The 20,234-nt window shown below is 47.1% G+C and overlaps 1 protein-coding gene across 1 annotated transcript in view; it reads left to right on the forward strand.

Moving 5' to 3' along the window:
- PCDH15 (protocadherin related 15) overlaps positions 1-2,312 on the forward strand; it is a 311,085-nt gene extending 308,773 nt beyond the window's left edge. Inside the window, exon 38 of the mRNA XM_059476704.1 lies at positions 1,320-2,312. Within this exon, the coding sequence (XP_059332687.1) occupies positions 1,320-1,871 (552 nt within the window). The 3' untranslated portion in view covers positions 1,872-2,312. The remainder of the gene's footprint in view (positions 1-1,319) is intronic.
- Positions 2,313-20,234: the final 17,922 nt, after the last annotated feature.

The following is a 20,234-nucleotide window of genomic DNA, read 5'->3' on the forward strand; positions in this document are numbered from 1 at the left end:
CTTCAGGTGAGTTCTCTGCTGTCAAGGGCAGCTCTGTGGAATTGAAGCAAAACAAACATTCCCAAAACTGCAGGGGATAATTGGGAGAGCTGGCATTGGGCTGTTTCTGCATCACAGGATTCAGATTGCAAACACCAGTTATGCACAAGCTGGGAATGCTGAGGCAGGAGGACCAAGTGAGCTCGGTCAGGAAAGGAAATGGATTATATTTCCCACATTCTGCCTTTCCTGCCTATCACAGTACAGTGGTTTTGATTAATTTTAATTTAATTTTAATTTAATTTTTATTTTATTTTTATTTTATTTTATTTTATTTTATTTTATTTTATTTTATTTTATTTTCTCTTTAAACTTGGCCCATGGTCACTTACCTGCACCTTTGTGTCCCCACACAGCACAACACTGTAGCTGCACATAATGTTTTCATGTAAATCCCACTTAAACTAAGCAGGAATAGATCCACTGGAATATATCCAGGTGAAGAACATTGTCTGTCTTTTCCAGGAACAATAAAACAGGCATCCAAGTAATTTTTAGCAAGTTTAACTTCTCAAAAGCTGAAGAGTAATCACCTATTTGTACCTTGCATGATTTTTTCTCTTAAAACTTGCTTTTCTCATCTTCCTCTGTGTGTTTTGCAGTGGGGGTTAACTGTGATGGCATCTTAGTGCTTGAATTATTCATTCAAGAAGGGTAATAGCTCTTTTCAGTGTGGTGCAAGGAGGCATTTATTTTTAAAAGATCAATTATAAATTATAATAACTAGTGGGGGTTGTGTGCTCACCATAGAGCAATCACTGCTACTACAGAGTTACAGCAGCATGGAAATTGTTTGCATTATTTCTTTGAAAAAAATATTTAAGTTATATAAACCTAAAGCCTGGTTTCTCCACCATCTTCCTGAGCATTTCCACTGATCCCACCTGTCTGGAACAGCCACAAAGCCTTACATGGAGCTGCTCTTTTTGTAACCAGCCGGTTTTGCCAGTGCCATGCCTGAGATTTTCCCTGGTGTATGTCCCGGGATTTTCTCTGCTGGATGTGTGATGCACACAAAGCAGAGCTAGCCAGTGCATGGAATTCACAACACAAGGGAAGAAAACTTCCAAGGCCTTCCTAGAATTTACACCTTGGAGTAGTTTCTTAAAGGTATCTCTCACACAGCAGCTTCCTCCTCAGGGCTCTCCCGTTTCTGCGCACATCCAAGGGAGAAAGGCACAAAATTAATAGAAACTGATGAGAGTCATTAATAAACGAACAGAAAGGGCAGGGAAATGAACTGCTGGGTTGCCCTGACATTTCTTTGTGTTGTCCAACAGTGGGCCAAGAAGAAGAGGATCAAGTTGGTGGTGGACCCAGAGTATGAGACCAGCTCCACGGGCGAGGAGAGCGCTCCCGACTCCAGCCAGAGGAACCGGCTGAGCAACCCCGGCTTCCAAGCCAACGGCAGCAGCAACGTCTACGTGGCCCAGAATGGCTCCGTGGTGCGCACCCGCCGTGCCTGCCTGGGCAACAATTTAAAAGTCACCTCCCCAGTGAGGCTGGGGAAGCAGTTCAAGAAACTGGACAAGCTGGCGGTGACGCACGAGGAGAGCGTCCCGCTGAACACGTTGTCCAAGGGACCGTCCCCCGGTGACAAAATGAACTCCAGGCCGTGCAGTGTGTCCTTTTCCTCTACTATAGGGGCTGAAAATGTAGTGACAAAGGCCGGGGCGGCCAAACTGAAAAGCACAGACGAGCAGGAATCGGTTGTTGACCACGAGGAAGTCAAGGAGCCCTTGGAGTCGCACAGTGAACACACACAGTCCGACGAGGAGGAGCTCTGGATGGGCCCTTGGAACAACCTCCACATACCAATGACAAAACTGTGATTTTAGTTGGTTTTTTTTTTAATTTTGGTTTTTACTTCGGTTTATAATAAACTGCGCTTTTTATTGTCACCCAGGGGGAGACGTACGGAGTTTGTATGGTGCACATCCGTTGTCCATGACAAACGGCACGCTTTAAAATTCCCAGACAAAATTTGCACTCACATTTGGACCGATCCATTGTCCCCCCTCCCAGTTTTGACAGGCTCCCATTTCACTAAACACTACTTGGTTTCAATTAATGAGTTCTTTTTGGATCTGGAGTTCTTGTTTAATAAACAGTAAACTACTAATAAATGCACAGCCCCCATTGGTTTAACCCTCCAGACAGTTCTACACCTGCCTGGCTTTGTTTTTCTGTATGGTACTTGTGGCTCTACTGTCTAGATTTGGGAATTGTCTATTTATGTTCAAGATTTATATCCAGAGCTCTGCCTTCTGACCTCAGAGTAATAAATTAAAAATAAACCCATTCAAGTCAATGGAGCAAATCCTCGGCTGCTGCTGGAATTTGAGTCCCAGTTCCAAAGTCAGAGCAATTTATGCAAACAACGCCCAGCTGGCAAAGTTATGGAATCAAAGTTCCCGAGATTACAGCACTGCCACTTAGAAAAGTGCAAGAGAAGCTGAAGATAAAAATTGCAAAAGAGGAAGGCAATGTGTAGCAATTAATCTTATTCAGAGCTACCTGGCCATGGTTTGTTCATTTTCTTTTGTAAATTAGCTTGTTCCAATTTTCTTCTCTGGTCAATTTTTCATCTTTTCATCTCTTCCCCCATCAGTTCTGTTTGCTTCTTTCCATGGTCTTTAGCTCCAGCTTTTGTGCTCTATCAGTAATTGTCATCCTATGGCTGTATTCCTCTGGAATAAAGCAGGATGATCCATGAGCCTGTGACAGTGGGAGACACTAAAGAGGAGATAATGGGAAGAGGATGGATCCATTCCCAAGCCCAGCTGGCTGGTGGGTTAAGCGGTGCCATCACCATTCCACTTTGCTAACTGAACACAAACGTGCTGAAAAGACAAATGGATCCCACAGGGAAGAGGAGAAAAAGGGAATATTTTATGAGGTGAACGTGCACAGACAGATCTGGGAAGGGCAAAGGGTCTCAGGACACACACACAGAGTTGTTTCCAAAACTTTTAGCACCCATTACCTGTGAAATACACGACATAAATTCAGGTACCTGGTTATAATTTCTGGTTTTACCTTGAAGATTTGAGTGTGTTGTCACAGTTTGGGCAGGGAGCTCAGAATTTTCACCATTTGAAAAAGACAAAGTGGTTTTCTCCAGTATGAAGCAGCAAAAGAAAACAAAGCAGAACCATGTTCACATGAGAAAAGTGTCATGTTGTGTTGTGCAAACTTTTTTGGGGTAAAACCAAACCAATTGTGAGAACAACCTGGATTCCTCTGGAAAGATTGGAAGAGCCAGCAGATAAATGTGTGTAATCAGCGAGGAAGAGATTGGCACGACCATTCTCTTCCCTTTCAGCTGCTGAGGCCTCACCACCAGGTCTGGGTGAGGATGGATCTGCTCTGGCAGCAAAAGGACTTTGTGCTGCTGTGGCTGTGTTGGGTTTCCTTTTGCCCAGGTTCTCCCCCAGCAGATCCCTGGGAATGTTTGCCTTTGGGAGCTGTCTGCATGTGGTGTCGATGTGACTTCTCTGTCCAATACCTCCTTCTCAAGCTGAGGTTTCTGACCAAATATTTTGAGCAAAATGGTGCTTGTTTTCAGGCAAGAGAAATGCACTGTAGCCTCTCACACGTGGGGGAAACAAACCCACCAGATGTTTCTTTGCCCTAATTCCTTTTTCTTGGCATATTTGCACTTGGGACCGGCGCTAAAACAGCTGTTTGGAGTTAAGCTGGAGGCTGGACATACAGATAAGACTGATGGAAGAAAGAAAAAAAATCTATTCTTTGAAATAATGAGTAAAATGTTATATTTTAATCCTGTTTAAGACACTGTTATTATTTCACTGCCTCACTTTTTATTGCAAAGTCTGTCAGTTCTGTTCCTGATATTCATTTTCTCCCAATTTTCTGAGGGAAAACAGAAGTTGTTTCTTTATTTCTAAACCAACTACAGCATCTCTAGCTTTGGGAAGGATCCTGGGGTTGGACACTGGTGGTCAGTAGTGATGCCCCTGTTTATCATCCAAGGGAAATTCCATCCCCACATGCTCCCTTGTGCTTTCCAGGTGCTCAGAGCTTCTCTCACAATGCAGAGAGATCACAATTCCCACTTTTTTTCAGTAATGGGGAGATGTGTTTTCTAAAATTAACTCAATTTTAGCTCAACTTTTAAATTGGGAATACTGTGGGGAAATCTTTCTCAGGTGTACAAGATTTGGGGGGGGTGGAGGTATTTTTTTTCCCTTTTATTTTCTGGGGGTGTCATCCTGTAAATCAATACAGAATTCCAAACTTTGTCTTTTGGGAATTCCAAGCCACAAATAACTGGATTTTAGGCTGTGAGCAGGCCCTGGCAGCCAAAACCAACAGCAGGAACCTCACAGATTGAGCCAGTAAAAAAAAATCCTTTTTATTTCCCTTTGGGAAGCAAGGCATTAACCCAGCTTTGGATAGAGGGAGTAGAATTCCAGATCTGTGTCTTGGGATGTAATTTGCAGCTGTTTAAGCACCGAAATTTGTCGGGCTGAGGCAAGGCATGAGCAGCCTCCCCTGAGTGGCAGAAGCACTCGCTGGTGGATCAAGGTGATAATCACCCCTCCTGCCACTTATTTAATTCCTGCACTCCTCCAAGCAGGATTTTGTGGCTTAGCACAGCATCTGGTACAGTTTCAGACCAGGGAAGACCCAAATGAGAAATTCTGGGGTTGTGGTAGGGTAGTGTAATTCCCACTGGGAGGGGAAAAGGAAAGCAAGGTGGAAAATAGAACTATTTCTATTTTCTCCCTTGTTTAAGTATTTACTACTTAAGACCATAAAAAAAGAGCCATAGATCTGTCAGGGATCTGTTGGGAAATCAAATATTAATATTAAATATGTTTGTATTAATGGTGGGGAGTCCCTGCACCCAGGATTTGGAGCGAGGGAAAGGACAGGGTGGTGGTGGTGGGTTACAAGTGTCTGTCTGCTGGCAGAAATGCCCCAGCACAGTCACTCAGCATCCTGCCATCACAGCCTGAATCCTTCCAGAACCTGGAAAACAATCAACAAAATGGAAAAGGGATTGGAAAACTAAAAATAAGTGATTTTTTTTAGCAAATGCTGGGAAAAAACCCAGTGGGAATGGGCTGGTTTGGGCCATGGAAATGATTCCTGGGAACTGTCACAATTCCAAGGGAATACTGCTTGATATCTACAGGAGTCTCCAGTACATGACAGCCATGGTGGTGGTTGTCCCCACGTTCCTTCTGTGTGGTGCTCTCAGTGGCTGGGAAGCGGCTTCTCGATTTTCCAGCATTCCAGTAAATGCCAGGTGTAACTGGAAAGGTTAAAATTAGGGATAATTTCCAGCTGGGGGTAAATGGTTCTCACCTTGTTTTCCTGCACACACTTGCCCACCCCTCAAATGCTGCTGCAGAAAAATTTTAAACTCTCCTGAAGGACAGGGCCACCCAAGGGGACCCGGACAAGCTCTGAAGTGGCCTATGGGAATTTCATGAGTTTAACAAAGCCAGGTACTGATGCTGCCCCTGGGTCAGGGCGACCCCTGGGATGGATCCAGGCTGGAGATGAGCAGCTGGAGCAGCCCTGGGGGTGCTGGGGGTGAGAGCTGGGAGCCAGAACCCCCCCGTGCCCTGGGCTGAGCCCCAGCGTGGGCAGCAGGGCAGGGGGGATTCTGCCCCTGTGCCCTGGGCTCAGGTGAGACCCCACCTGCAGAGCTGCTCCAGCACAGGAGGGACCTGGAGCTGCTGCAGAGAGCCCAGGGCAGGCACCAGCATGGGCAGAGGGATGGAGCAGCTCTGCTGGGAGGAAAGGCTGGCACAGCTGGGGGGGCTCACCTGGACAGGAGAAGCTCTGCTGTGACCAAACTGTGGCCTTGCAGGGCCTGAAGGAGCCACAGGAAACATGGAGAGGTTTTGGAAAAGGGATGGAGGGACAGGACACGGGGAATGGCTTCCCAGTGCCAGAGGGCAGGGCTGGATGGGATATTGGGAATTAGGAATTGTTCCCTGGCAGGGTGGGCTGGCCCTGGCACAGGGTGAGCAGAGCAGCTGGGGCTGCCCCTGGATCCCTGGCAGTGCCCAAGGCCAGGCTGGAGCAGCCTGGGACAGTGGAAGGTGTCCCTGCCCATGGCAAGGGTGAGGTGAGATGAACTTTAGATCCCTTCCAAGAGAAGCCATTCCATGGTTCCATGGTGCTGAGTTACCATTGTTTGCAGACTGAGGAAAACATTTATTTATTACAAAGCACTGTTAAACCTCAAGCTTTGATAAGCCCAAAGAGCAGTGCAGTTCATCAGGTGAATTTTGGAGACAGCTGGCTCTCAGAAGCCCATCAGATGAGAACTGAGGAGTTTTGCCTTTTTTCCTTATTTCTGGAAGAAAGGAGTGTCAGTGATTTTCCCGTCTGCACTGAGCCCAGCTGATCCCAGCCTAAAGCTGGAGCTGCACCCAAGCTGTACCAACAACAGGAGCAGAATCAGGTAATTCACACATGGCTTTTGAGGTGGCACCAGCCAGGACAGCTGGAATGTCGTTTCTCTGTCTGGCAAGCATGGTTGCTCTTTACAGGATAAAATTGAACTGATCTTCTCAGGAGTCACCCAGCAAGACCAACCACCCTGCAAAAGTGGTTCCAACCTGGCCTTGGACATTTCCAGGGATCCAGGGGCAGCCACAGCTGCTCTGGGCACCCTGTGCCAGGGCCTGCCCACCCTCACAGGGAACAATTCCTAATTCCCAATATCCCACCCAGCCCTGCCCTCTGGTAATGGGATTCCTGTGGAGATGCTGTGTTTGCACAGACCTGTGGGGTTTAGCCAATATTTGGCTTCCAGGAGGTCCTGGAAGCTTTGCTTGGAGGAGAAAACAGCATGGAAGTGTTTGTGTTGGATTCCCAGGTGGATTTGGGGAAGGGAAGTGTCTCTGCAGTGGCTCTTCAGCAGCTCATCTAAGAGAAAGGACAAAATCTTGATTCAAACTGTTGAAAACCTTTTTCTTCACCTTCAAAGCTCTGTTGAACTGCTTAGAGAATAGGAAACATCATCTCTTTACGGCAACAAAGCCAGAATTAAACTTTTTTAGTGCTTACAACTCCAGATCATGGTTTCTGCTCCCAGAAGATTGTGGGCATTGTACCCAACTAAGTGGAATATGAGAGCAGGGCAGGTGTTCCTGGGAATGCTACAGAAATCCAGGGCATATTTTTGGGCTTCCAGGGATAGGATACTTCTAGAGAATGGTGCAGAACCAAATGTTGTAATGCTGGGGGGAGGTTTAGATTTGTTTCAAAGAGTTTAGAGAGAACGACAACACCAAAGTTTAGAGAAACTCTGCTTTGTCGTGGTTATTTTTAGTATCTCAGGAAGAATTTCTTCTTTCCTCAATAAAGGTCACCAGGGAAATTGTATTAGGGCCATTATTTAATCTGATGAATTTTGCACAGGTAGAAAGATTATTACATTTTAATGTGTTACATTTCAGACATCAGACCTAGACAGCGTCGCTCTCCCAGCATTCACAAAGAGCTACTTTATTCCAAGTTGTTATCTCAGAAATGCGGGTGAGAGGGTCTTTTAATGAAAAAATGAAAGTGCAGGTTTTAAATATATCAAATATTGAGCAGGATTTAGCATTACACAGAGCTAGTCCTACAGAGAGGAGGGGAAACAAATTGCTCACTGCTGATTAATCACCACGGTTTAAATGAGGAATACGAAGGATAAACTCAAAACTTTACCCCATCACCAAGCCAAGAATAATAAATTTTTGTCTCTCCCAGCAGTTTAATTTACTGCTGCACATTTTTGCCTTGCAGGCTGGAAATGCATAAATAACTGGGGGCTGAGGGTGGGAATTCTGAGGAGATATCAGGACATGGACCTTGAACATGGGTGGGGGTGTGGGAGGGATTATTAAAGGCAGCAGAAGCACAGGGAGGGGAGTGGTGATCCCAGGGCTCTCATTCTTGGCTCCACCACTGCCTTCTCCTTCCTTTGCTCCCAAAAGGTGAGGGAGGGCAGGACTGTGCCCAGGGATGGAGACACACACAGGTGCCACACTGGGCATTATGCTGCCCAGGCTAATTAATTATTATGCTGCCAGGATGACAAATTTCAGCCCAAGCTCATGGAATAGCCCTGTCCTGGTGTGTCTAGAGGGGATTTGCTCCCTTTCTGCCCTTACAGAACCCCCCACCATCATGGTTCTCCTGCTGGGTATGTGCAAACACATCTTCCTGGGAAATGAAAGTTAGAAATGCTGGTGAAAAATTGGAATCTGTCCCCAAAAGGGCATGAGGAAGGAGAAGCCCACAGGCATGAGGTGCAGCTTCCAACAAACCCAAAGCACCATTCCCAGGGGAAGGCATTCCCTTCAGGAGGGGAAGGCAGCTGAAGGGCTCCAAAGTTTAGGAGGGACGTTGAGATGCTTGAGCATGTCCAAAGGAGAGCAACGAGGCTGGTGAGGGGCTTGGAGCACAAGCCGTATGAAGAATGACTGAGGGAGCTGGGGTTGTTCAGCCTGGAGAAAAGGAGACTCAGGGGCGACCTTATCACTCTCTATAACCTCCTGAAGGGTGGCTGTGGTGAGCTGGGGGTCAGTCTCTTCCTCCGGGCAACAACAGACAGAACAAGAGGACATAGTCTCAAGCTGTGCCAAGGGAGATACAGGCTAGAATTAAGGAGGAAGTTTTTCACAGAAAGAGTGGTCAAATACTGGAATCATCTACCCAGGGAGGTGGTGGATTCACCATCCCTCGATGTGTTTAAAAAAAGACTGGATGTGGCACTTGGTGCCATGATCTAGTTGAGGTGTTAGAACATGGGTCGGACTCGATGATCTTAAAGGTCTGTTCCAACCTAGAAATTCTGTGATTCTGTGAAATGTGTTTGGGGCAAAGTGCTCCACAAACTGGGAGCTCACAATGATTTCAGCAGCTGCTCTGCTCCTGACACAGCTTCCCAGCCTTCCCAAGAACGTGGGAGTCCTCAAATTAACACAAAATTGTTAAAGGAACAGACAGCAAAGCTGTTGGGTTTTAGGCAGTGAAATCACCCCATCTGCTGCTGCTGCAAGACACATCAGCTTGATTCCTGTGCTTCCTTCCCGGCATGATTTGCCTTTTAGGTATTTAGAGGAAAGTTCTTCACTCCTGGATTGTGACACGCACTCATCTGAGTGCTGCTGGTTCAGCCTCCATGGGAAGTAACACAGGACCACAGAATGGTTTGGGTTGGAAAGGAGAAATATTTTTGTCCCTAGGAAAAGGGAAAAAAAAAAAAAAAGTTAGCAGGGAAAGTGGGTGGGATGGTAGGAAAAGCTGGGAAGGATGGGAATCAAGGATTCCCGGCATCCTGGTAAACTCTACCCCTCTCCCAAAGGAATCACTGCATCCCCAGGGATCTGCAGGGAAACCTGGCCAAGGCTCAGCAGCTGAGTTGTGCTTGGGCACTCAGCTGAGCCAGCTGCAGGTGACAGGCCTGGCCTCCTCTGCTACAGCACAAATCCAGCCCAGGATAAACGTATCCCATGCCAGTTTATGGAATTCTAGGAGGTGGATGGATTTTAATTGGCCAATTCACACTCTTTTCCTTTGTGCCAAAGCAGGAAGCTTCCTCAGGAAGGATTTGAGGCCAATCTATCACTTCAGAGCCACCTGTGCCATTCATGAGTATCAAGATAGCCCAAACATCAAGACCCTGCCCTTCTTTGACAATAATCAGCAAAAGAAGGTCAGGAATTTGGAAAAGCTGCTCCCACCCAGCCTTAGCAGCTGCAATTTTGCACTTGCCTGTGCCCATATGATTTATTAGATTTTATTGCCTCAAATCTGTAAAAAATAGAGCATATTTAGAAGTGTCCAAGGCCAGGTTGGATGGAGCTTGGAGCAGCCTGGGATAGTGGAAAGTGTCCCTGCCTATGGTAGGGTGGAATGAGATGGGTTTTGAGGTCTTTTCCAACCTGAACCATGCTGGGACTCTGAGATTCCAGACCTCCCCTGGCACATCTGCATGCTATTGCAAACAGCAGCAATGTGAATTTAGCTGGTGTTTAATCCATCTCCATCTTTCTATAAAAGGTTTGGTTTTTATAGAAATGATAAATAAAAGGTCTGGTCAGGTAGGAGGTCTTGGGGAGATTTTATTTGCAGCTGAGTACAGCTCTGTGTGGCAGAACTGAAGAGGAAAATACAACCCCAAACTGAATATGGGTCTCCTTCCTACTCTACATTATTATAAATGCTGCAGAATTCTCTTTTGAAGAAGGTTTAGGGAAGAAGAGTTTGTTTCACAGTCTTGGTTAACAACATGTTTCCAAAGTCTTCCTGGCTGAATCCAGGGAAAGAAGTGTTAGTGTAGTTCTTACAGGATTACTAATATCCCCAAAAACTACCGAGCAAAATTATGTCTTCATAGGCCCTGAGTTGGAAGGAAGCCACAAGGATCACTCAGACACCCCCAAAAACCTCAGAGTAGCATTTCTCATTAATTTTAAATCCCAAAAGCAGCCTGAAAAAAAAAAAAAAAACCAGAAATTCAAGTTCTTTTTGTCAGTGCTTTATTTACAGGTTGGACTGGGCTTGTGGCACTTGGCAGGGAGCCTTGTGATCCACAGCCATGGATCCTGTGGGAAGCACTCCTGCCCTGCAGCACCACAGCCCCACTGTGCTTCCATCACCGGCACTTCCCAGGTGCCTGGTCAAAATTAGCCCATCAGTAATTAGTTCTCCTGCAGGTGTGAGACACTAATTAACTCCCCTAAGACTGGAGGACCTCTTTTTTTTCTTTAATAATGCTCTCCTTACATGCCTGCTTTAAAATTTATTTCCTATGGAAATAACACTGAGGTGGGTGCAGTGCCCATCCACCTGTCAGGATAATTCAGAAATATTTCTGAACCAAATGGCCAATTCCAGCCAGATTTGAAGGAAGATTCACAGTCTCCAAATTAATTAATTTTCCACAAACTTCAGGAAAATTGACAGCTGGATAGAGGGAAGTGGGAAGCAAAGAGATGCTTTGTGGCCTCTGAGGAAGAAGAGAATGCTTGTGGCCAAGTGGAGGGGCAGCAGCTTAAAGATGGGCACCCAGGTTATTCCATGATTCCTGAAGTGTCCTAGCAATGCCTGATGTCACTGAGGAGTGGGTGGCAGAGGGTTGTGCCAGGGTGTCCTGGGGACACTGAGCTGTCCCTGAGCCAGCAGAGTGTCCTGAAGGGGACACCGAGCTGTCCCTGAGCCAGCAGAATGTCCTGGGGACACCGAGCTGTCCCTGAGCCAGCAGAGTGTCCTGGGGACACCGAGCTGTCCCTGAGCCAGCAGAGTGTCCCGGCCCAAGGAGGCCAATGGAGCCGGGGGCAGCAGCAGAGCATTGGCAGCAGGGCAGGGAGGGATGCTGGCCCTGGGGCAGCCCTGGAGGCACCTCTGCAGTGCTGTGTCCAGCTGCGGGTGCTGAGCACAGCAGGGCCAGGAGCTGCTGGAGCTGAGCAAGGGCCTGGAGCATGTGGGTGCCCTTCCAGGCCAGGCTGAGGGAGCTGGGGCTGCTCAGCCTGGAGAGGAGCCCCAGCTGAGAGGGGCCCTCAGGCCTGGCTGGGCCTGGCTGCAGGGAGGGGCAGAGCAGGGCCCAGGCTCTGCTCCGGGGCCCAGCGATGGCACCAGAGCCACGGGCAGGGCCTGAGCCCAGCAATTGCCCTGCACAGGAGGCACAACTTGTGCCCTGGGCAGTGCCCAGCCCTGAGCACATTGCCCACACGGCCTGGGGGCTCTCCTCCCTGGGGCTGGGGCACAGCTGGCTGCACACAATGCTGTGCCCTGGGCTCTGGGATGGCCCTGCTGGGGCAGGGAGGGGACACCAGGTGCCCACTCAGCTCCTGCAGCCTCACACACCCTGGCATCCTGTGAATTCCAAATATTTCCTTTGCTCCCAATACTAATTCCTTTCTCTCTGTGCTGTCACACACAGCTGAGACCTCAAAAAGGATCATTAAAGGAGGTGAGGATCAGTCTCTGTTGTCTGATACGTACATCTGCCATGAGATGTGATGTGCCTATCACTGTTGCACTTTTCCTGGCAGAACAGTTCAAGCACTGGCCCCCAGCAGGAAAAAAAAAAAAAAAAAACAAAAAAAAAAAAAACTAAAAAAACCTCCTTTGACTTTTAGGTTTACATAATGTTTTGAAGATATAAAAGGAATTTAATGTGTCAAGTAGGAACAATTATTTGCTCACTTATAATGAGAATTATGGCAGCAGTGCAATACAAATTTTCTCCCCACTAAAAGGAAGCCCTAATTAGAATGATAATGTCTCCTCTTTGGAGCAGCCTTTAAAGGATCTACGAGGTCACCTCCACTTTTGTGGGAATTGGCAGCTCATTCTCAGCTCCATTTTAGTCGTGACTCTCACCACAAACCCACGGCCTCCCACTAAATGAAATAGCACAATAGCTGAGTTTCAATTAGAAATACTCAGGTTTTCTTCTGCATTTCAGCAAAGAGAGGCACTGTACAGGGAATTCAGGGTGATACTTACTGGCTATTATATTAAATCCCTAGAAATTGAGAGTTATTGTGCCTATTATATTCTCTTCCTACCAGTTAAAGGGAACAAGGCTTGTGTTTTAACTCTTCATTTTCTGGGTCACGTCTGAGAACTCCAAATGTTTTCAGTGTGTGCTGTGGCTGGGGGTAGAGAGTGATGTTTGTATTGAGATTTCAAGGCAGCCAGGTGTTAGCAGAAGGTACAGAAAACCACAATAAAATATGGCCATGTTAATAAAAACCTCTATTTGTGCTTTTGTTCTTCTTCTGGCCATTTTTAATGCATTACTCTCAGGCAGATGTGACCCTCTGGGTGGCTGAAGTTGACCAGCACTGGCCATGCACCTCTTCCCTCCCTCACAGCACTATTCCGTGTTTTTTTCCTTTTTTCCTGCCCTGCTGCCGAAATCCCAACCTGTCTTGTGACCCTCTGCCCTTTCCACCACTGCCAACATCTGGCTCCAGGGCTTGGTGTACCAGGGCCAGGTCCTGCCAGCCCTGGAATCTAGTCAGAGTGGGTTTTAGAACACCTATGAGCTGTCACGAAGTTGGTTGGTAATTTTTATTTAAACTGGATCAAGCAAGTGTCTTCAATTAATTAATAAAAATTAACAGGATATTTGCAACATACAATTTGCAACATCGAACCAGGAGCTGAAAGAAGCCAGAGCAGCAGCTGGGCATGAAGGCAAATGGATACCTCTTAATGAATTTTACAGATTAAAAGATTAAAAACTTAAAGCCTAAAATGGGCTTTGCATATTCAGATGAAGAACTGATTTATTCCTCTTCTCTGTTGAAAGCCTCTTCCCCCCATAAAGCTGTAGGAGAGTCCCCCTTGTGGCCCTGGCCAGGAAAGCATCGCTGTGATTTTTTACCTGCTTAAATTTCCCTACCTGCTCTGCAGGTTAAATCACAGATTCTTCCCCGATTGGGTTGGAAAGGACCTTAAAACTCATCCAAATGCCATGGGCAGGGACACCTTCCACTGTCCCAGGCTGCTCCAAACCCTGTCCAGCCTGGCCTTGGGCACTGCCAGGGATCCAGGGGCAGCCACAGCTGCTCTGGGCACCCTGTGCCAGGGCCTTGTCAGCTGTGAAATGTGCTACTGAGAGGGAGAAGAGGGGTTTTGCAGGATTTTCATCCATTCTGAAAAGCCAAAGTGGGGAAGAGGAAAAAAGTCACTGGCTCATGGAATGATAAAATCACAGAGGCTGGAAAAGCCCTCTGAGATCACCGCATCCAACCATTCCCCCAGTACTGCCATGTTCCCCACTAACTCCTGTACCCCAGAGCCACATCCACAGGGCTTTTGAACACTGCCAGGAATGATGAATCCCCCATTCCCCTGGGCAGCCTGTCCTGAGCCCTGACAATCCTTCCAGCGAAGAAATTCTCCCTAACATCCAAACAGCCCTCACACCCCAGAAAGACCTCACAGACCCCACAAAGGCCTCAGGCCCCACAGCCCTCAGAGACCCCATAGCCCTCAGGCCCATCGTAGCCTTCACAGACCCTACTGCCCTCACAAATTCCATAGACCTCAAAGGCCTCAGGCCCTATAGCTCCCAGAGACCCCATAGCTCCCAGGCCCATTCCAGCCTTCACAGCCCCCACAGTCCTTACTTTGAGACGTCATAGCCTCCATAGACCTTACAGACCCATGTCAGCTCTTACAGACCCATGTCAGCTCTCACAGACCCCATAACTCTCCCACCCCCTATAGTCCTCAGAGCACTAAAAAAAACCTCCCAGACCCCACAGTCTCAAAGCCCCTACAGACCTTACAGCCCCCAGAGTCCTGAGAGAGCCCAGAGCCCACAAAGATCCTACAGACCCCATAACCCTCACAGTCTCCCTGCCTTGGACACCTGCAGGGCTGGGCACTGCAAAGCTCCCTGGGCAGCCCCTGACAAGGCCTGAGCACCCTTTGCATGCAGAAATTGCTGCTGCTGTCCCAGCTGAGCCTCCCCTGGCCCAGCCTGAGGCCCTTTCCCCTTGTCCTGTCCCTGTTCCCTGGCAGCACAGCCCGACCCCCCCTGGCTGTCCCCTCCTGGCAGGGAGTTGTGCAGAGCCACAAGACACCTCATACAGGGCAGCCTGGATCAGTTGTAGGTGGTGGCAGGTTGGGTCTGGGAGACATCTTGCACCACCCAGAATTTTAGGAGACAGCAGCCCAGTGAGGCCACAGGGCCCTGGGTGGGGCACAAAACCCTGGACATGAACACTGGCCCTTTTCCATGGGAAATTAAACTCATCACTTGATTGTTCTTCAGCCCAACCTTTTATCCCCTCATGTTGATGCACTGCTCCTGTGTGCCCTCTGCTCCCTGGGGGATTGGTCAGTGCCCCTGGGCACTCCATGGCTCATTAATTTCAATATCACTCACCTGTCCTGCACAGCTGCAGCCCATTGGGGATGAGGCTCAGCCCCAGCCCCACAAACTCTGTGCCCACACACCAGCCCAGTTTGCAGGAGGTGCTGGGCACTGCCAGGGCGGCCCGAGCTGTAGGTGGTGGCAGCTTGGGGACACATCCTGCACCATCTGGGATTGCAGGAGCTGACAGCCCAGCAGGGCCACTGGGCCCTGGACATGACCTCCAGCCCTTTTCCTTGGGAAACAAAACACCTCTGACAGCAAAGGTACAACTTACACAGAGAAAAGTTTTAGGCACCATCACTTAATTGTTCTTCAGCCCAACCTTTTATCCCCTCATGTTGATGCACTGCACCTGTGTGCCCTCTGCTCCCTGTGGGATTGGTCAGTACACCTGGGCTCATTAATGGCTCATTAATTTCAATATTGTTCACCTGCTTTTCACAGATGTAGCTCATTAGGGATGAGGCTCAGCCCCACTCCCAATGATCACAAACTCTGTGCCCACACACCAGCCCCGTTTGCAGGAGGTGCTGGGCACTGCCAGGGCAGCCCGAGCTGTAGGTGGTGGCAGCCTGGGGACACATCCTGCACCATCTGGGATTGCAGGAGGCAGCAGCCCAGCAGGGCCACAGGGCCCTGGACATGACCTCCAGCCCTTTTCCTTGGGAAGCGAAACTCATCACTTGGTTGTTCTTCAGCCCAACCTTTTATCCCCTCATGTTGATGCACTGCACCTGTGTGCCCTCTGCTCTCTGTGGGATTGGTCAGTGCCCCTGGGCACTCCATGGCTCATTAATTTCAATATCGTTCACCTGCTTTTCACAGCTGTAGCCAGTTAGGGATGAGGCTCAGCCCCAGCCCCACTCCCAATTACCACAAACTCTGTACCTACACACCACCCCATGGTGTGTGTCAGGATTTTTCCAGATGTCAGTTTGCAGGAGATGCTTGCCACTGTCAGGATAGCTCAAATTGTAGCTGGTGGCAGGCTGGGGCTGGCAGACATCCTGCTCCGTTGGGAATTTTAGGAGGAGGTCCCACCCCAGGGTCACCGGGAGGGGTTTGTGCAGTCTGAGCAAGACCCAGCAGATGTCAGCAAAGGACAGGAAAAAAGCAGGAAAGAGCCTCAAATCATCTTAAACATCTCTGTAATAACCACCCCAGGCCATCCCGGGGATTTATATTTAGAAAACTGTTGCATTATTTTTTTTTACATTAACATGATTATGCTAAGAAAAAAGCCCAAAATGTGATGGGAGTTGCAACAGTAATTTTTTTCTGGGGAGGATTTTTTGGTAAAGCTATGCATTCTGCCATAGATATTTATAATTGACTTGCAAGGCAAAAGTGAAGCCTATTTTTGAACAGTCCCAAAAGCAGCCATGGGAAAAACCTTGGATTTCTCCATAAAAGGAGTGGTCAGATGGTCAAATGAGTGGGTTCATTAAAAACAAGCAGCATCCTGCTCTGCTTTTTGCCTTTCCTGTTCCTTCCATTTCCTCTGAAGCACCAGAACTTTAAGGAGTTTCTCTTTTTTTACCACAAAGCTTAAAAATGAAATTTTTACAATGCAACAGTGATGAACAAATAAACAAAATTACTTTTTCTTTTGCAAAGTCAGAAAAAAAAAATGCTGCAAAGGAGTCTATCCTTGGTGTGTCAGAGGAATCCACTTGGGAATAACACTGGCATCCTCAGAAGCTTTATGGGATCTGCAGCTGGATGTTCTGAAGTATTTTGGCTGCTCTTCCTTAACTCCTGAGTCTCCAGTTTCCATCTCCCCACGGGGGTTTTATACTCCACAGGGAACATAAAAGAGTGCAGAGAGAAAAGAAATAGAAAATATAAAAGAGAGGAGCTTTGCCCTCTTTCTCCTGTAGAAAATCCCAGTGTCTGCAGTATTTCCCAATGATTTGACAGGAGTAGGAAGGTTTTGAGTGGTGCTAAATATTACTAAATATTTCATTTTTAAAGTTCATTTGAAATTAGGAATATTTATCTTTTTTTTTTTTTTAAGAAAGGGTCTCAGAAAAAAGAAATTAATGAGAAGGCTTTGTCCCTAAATCCTGATATTTTATCAAGATCTTGACAATGTTTCAATGTTTATTCCATGGAAGTTTTGCTCCTGACTGTTAGAAATTACAGCCCAGCCCCAAATCTTCCCATCTTGGCTCTGCTGCTACTAAATCTTGTTATATTTTCTTACTTATGGGGCATTGCTTACACTTAATGCAGGGATTAAGGGTTATATATAGAACTGGGAGCTATAAAAAGAGAATTATGTTTACAATAATGTAAATTATTGCCACTGACCTATTATTGCCCCTTGGCTGTGGTCTGGCTGGGTATTTTTAGTTTCCCCTGTTTTCAGAGCATCTTCATACACCTTAAACTCACCCATTCCTTTTTTTAGATGGAATGTTTTATCAATAAATAGATTTTTAGCAGAGTAGTTGTTGCATTATTTAGAGAAAATGCTGTAAAGGAGCAACAGGTTTAGGCTGTATCTCCTTGGGCTGTACAATTGCTGAAAATTTAAAGGAATATTAAATCATAGAATTGTTAAGGTTGGGAAAATCTCCAAGATCAGCCAGCAATGCCAGGGCCACCACTAAACCATGTCCCCAAGGGCCACATATGCACATTCCTGAACATCTCCAGGGATGGGGACTCTAATTCCTTTAGCAGCCTTTTTCCAGGGCTGGACAAACCTTCCAGTGAAGAGATTTTCCTTTATATTCCCCTGGCACAACTCACCCAGAGTGATTTCTGTTCAGTTTTACCCCACTGAAGCAGTTTTGGAGGAATAAAAAAAAATGAGTGTTTATAAAAGCTAAGCAAGCCACTCTGGGCTGGAGATTGGAAGGATCTGGGCAGATGCAATCAGTGAGAGATTGAAGACACCATAATTAACACCAATCAAAGGCATCTTGTGAGAAATAATCCCTGCAAAGCAAATATCAAATTTGTCCTGACAGGGTCAGGAGTTTAATCAAGACAATCAACTTTTAGGAGCTGGGCTGAGAAATCATTTGCTGCACTTCATTAAAGGCAGGGGAAAGGGAATTTCATGGGGTGCTAAATGCAGAGTAGAGCACTCAGGGGAGAAAAAGAAAAAAGGAGTTCAAAGAGGAGGGTAGCTCTGATTTGGGGAGTGAACAAAAGGAGTTCAAAGAGGAAACAGCTCTGAATTGGGGATTGAAGATTCCCACATTGGGCTCTGCCCTTCAGCTCTCAGACAGGAGCTGGGGTGAGTTTATCCAAAGCTCCTTGAAGCAGCAATGGAGACACAGATAAATAAAAGCCTTGCCCAAGGTGGATCATGGAACCAGAGAATGCCAGGATGGTTTGGATTGGCAGGGACCTTAAAGATCTTCTCATCGCAGCCCCTGCCATGGGCAGGATGGCATCCACCTGATGCCAGCTGGGAATGCTCAGCCTGGAGAAGGGAAGGGTCTGTGGAGACCTCACAGCTCCTTCCAGGGCCTGAAGGGACACAGGGAACCTGGAGAGGGACCCTGCATCAATAACTGGAGGGACAGGACACAGGGAATGGGTTCAGACTGACACAGGGGAAATTTAGATGGGATATTGGGCAGGAATTGTTCCCTGGGAGGGTGGGCAGGCCCTGGCACAGTGTCATGGTTTGACACTGGCACAATGCCAGTGCCACTATGAAAATTTATTTTCTTTCATGTCTGCTGGGAGATGCGACCAGAAATAGAGCAAAGCAAGCTCTAACTTAGCAATACAGGGAAAAAACTTTATTAACTTACAATATGTAAAAGAAGCACACACACAGAACTCAGAATGAAAACCTTCCAAAAACATTCCTCCTCCTCCTCCCACTGAATTTTCTAACAGAGCACAGTGATACAAAACTTTGGATTCTCAATCAAGTCGCTACTCTTTAGATAATCAGCTCTCGGTTCATCACTACCTTTCAGATAATCAATTCTCAGTTCATCAAGAAGAGAGGAGTCCTTCTTGTATTATAGGCTTCTTCAAGAAACACAGTTGAAGCTTTTTGTGTTTCCATGTCACACGTGGCACTGCCTGAAGAGCATTTGCCATCGTGACATTTTCCTTGCATGTCCCGTGTTCTCACCACTGCACATGGACTAGGGTTGCTTCTAGGGTTCCCTTTGTAAGGATGCTTTTCTTGGTTCCAAAAAGTACAGTCTCTCTTTTGGGACACGTGTCCGCCCCCCCAAATTCAGCCCCTGGGGCTGAGGGGTCTTGAGAACAGAGTTGTTCTTCTTCAATGAAGATTGAGGGCACCACCACCCTCCTCACCCATCCTCTCTGTTCACGGTGAGGTCTTAATTATCAATCAGGGTAGAATAGAACCTAACAAAACCTTCCCTTTCTCTCTTTTTTTATTAATTTATATTTTAATAAAGTGCAATTACTCAGTCACTTCCTCTTGGGAAAAAGGATTTAACCCAAACTCTCTTGCTTTTCATCACTTTTGTCTTCTGGGCCAAGCATGGGGAGTTACAAAATCTCTTGGGAGAGAAAAATCTCAGGGAGGCAAGAAATAAAGTAAAAAATATTTTGTGCTATTTTTGAATATGAAAGGCAAAAGTGTTGTAGTGACAGGACAAGGGGGAATGGGTTAAAAGCAAAAGAAAGAAGGATTAGATGGGATATTGGGAATTAGGAATTGTTCCCTGTGAGGGTGGGCAGGCCCTGGCACAGCTGTGACTGCCCCTGGATTCCTGGAAATGCCCAAGGCCAGGTTGGACAGGGCTTGCATCACCCTGGGACAGTGGAAGATGTCCCTGCCCATGGTAGGTGGGGAATGAGATCATCCTAAAGACACCTTCAAACCCAAACCATTCAGGAATTCCATGTTTTTTACCTCAGTGCACACATTAATCAGCATAATTGCACTGCACTGGGGTTATACTGATGAATGTGTATAATTGTATTATGTGTGTTTTGGTAAAACAGTACACAGAAAATCTGCATTATAAAAACACCCACCCTAAATTGTTTGGTGCTGAATGGAAAAAAAGCATCTGGATGGAAAATCCAGGATTGGAGAGCAAACAGAGGATCCTAACTGGGTGATGTGCAAATGGGAAATCTCTCCTCTTGCAGCTTCACTGTAGGGGAGGAGGGGAGGAGAAGCCATCCAGGGGCTCAGGGCAGGTAAGGAGAGGCTTTTTTGGAGTCTTGCTATCCCACAGGACAGATTCCACTGGGAACAAACACCAGGATTTGCTCAGAGAGTCAGAGACACTGCCAGGCTCTGAGGGTGTGAAAGGTCCAACCTCCACCTGCATGGTGCTGCTGTATGTTCTCC

Source organism: Ammospiza nelsoni, chromosome 8, assembly GCF_027579445.1.
Source record: "Ammospiza nelsoni isolate bAmmNel1 chromosome 8, bAmmNel1.pri, whole genome shotgun sequence".
Lineage (NCBI taxonomy): Eukaryota > Metazoa > Chordata > Aves > Passeriformes > Passerellidae > Ammospiza > Ammospiza nelsoni.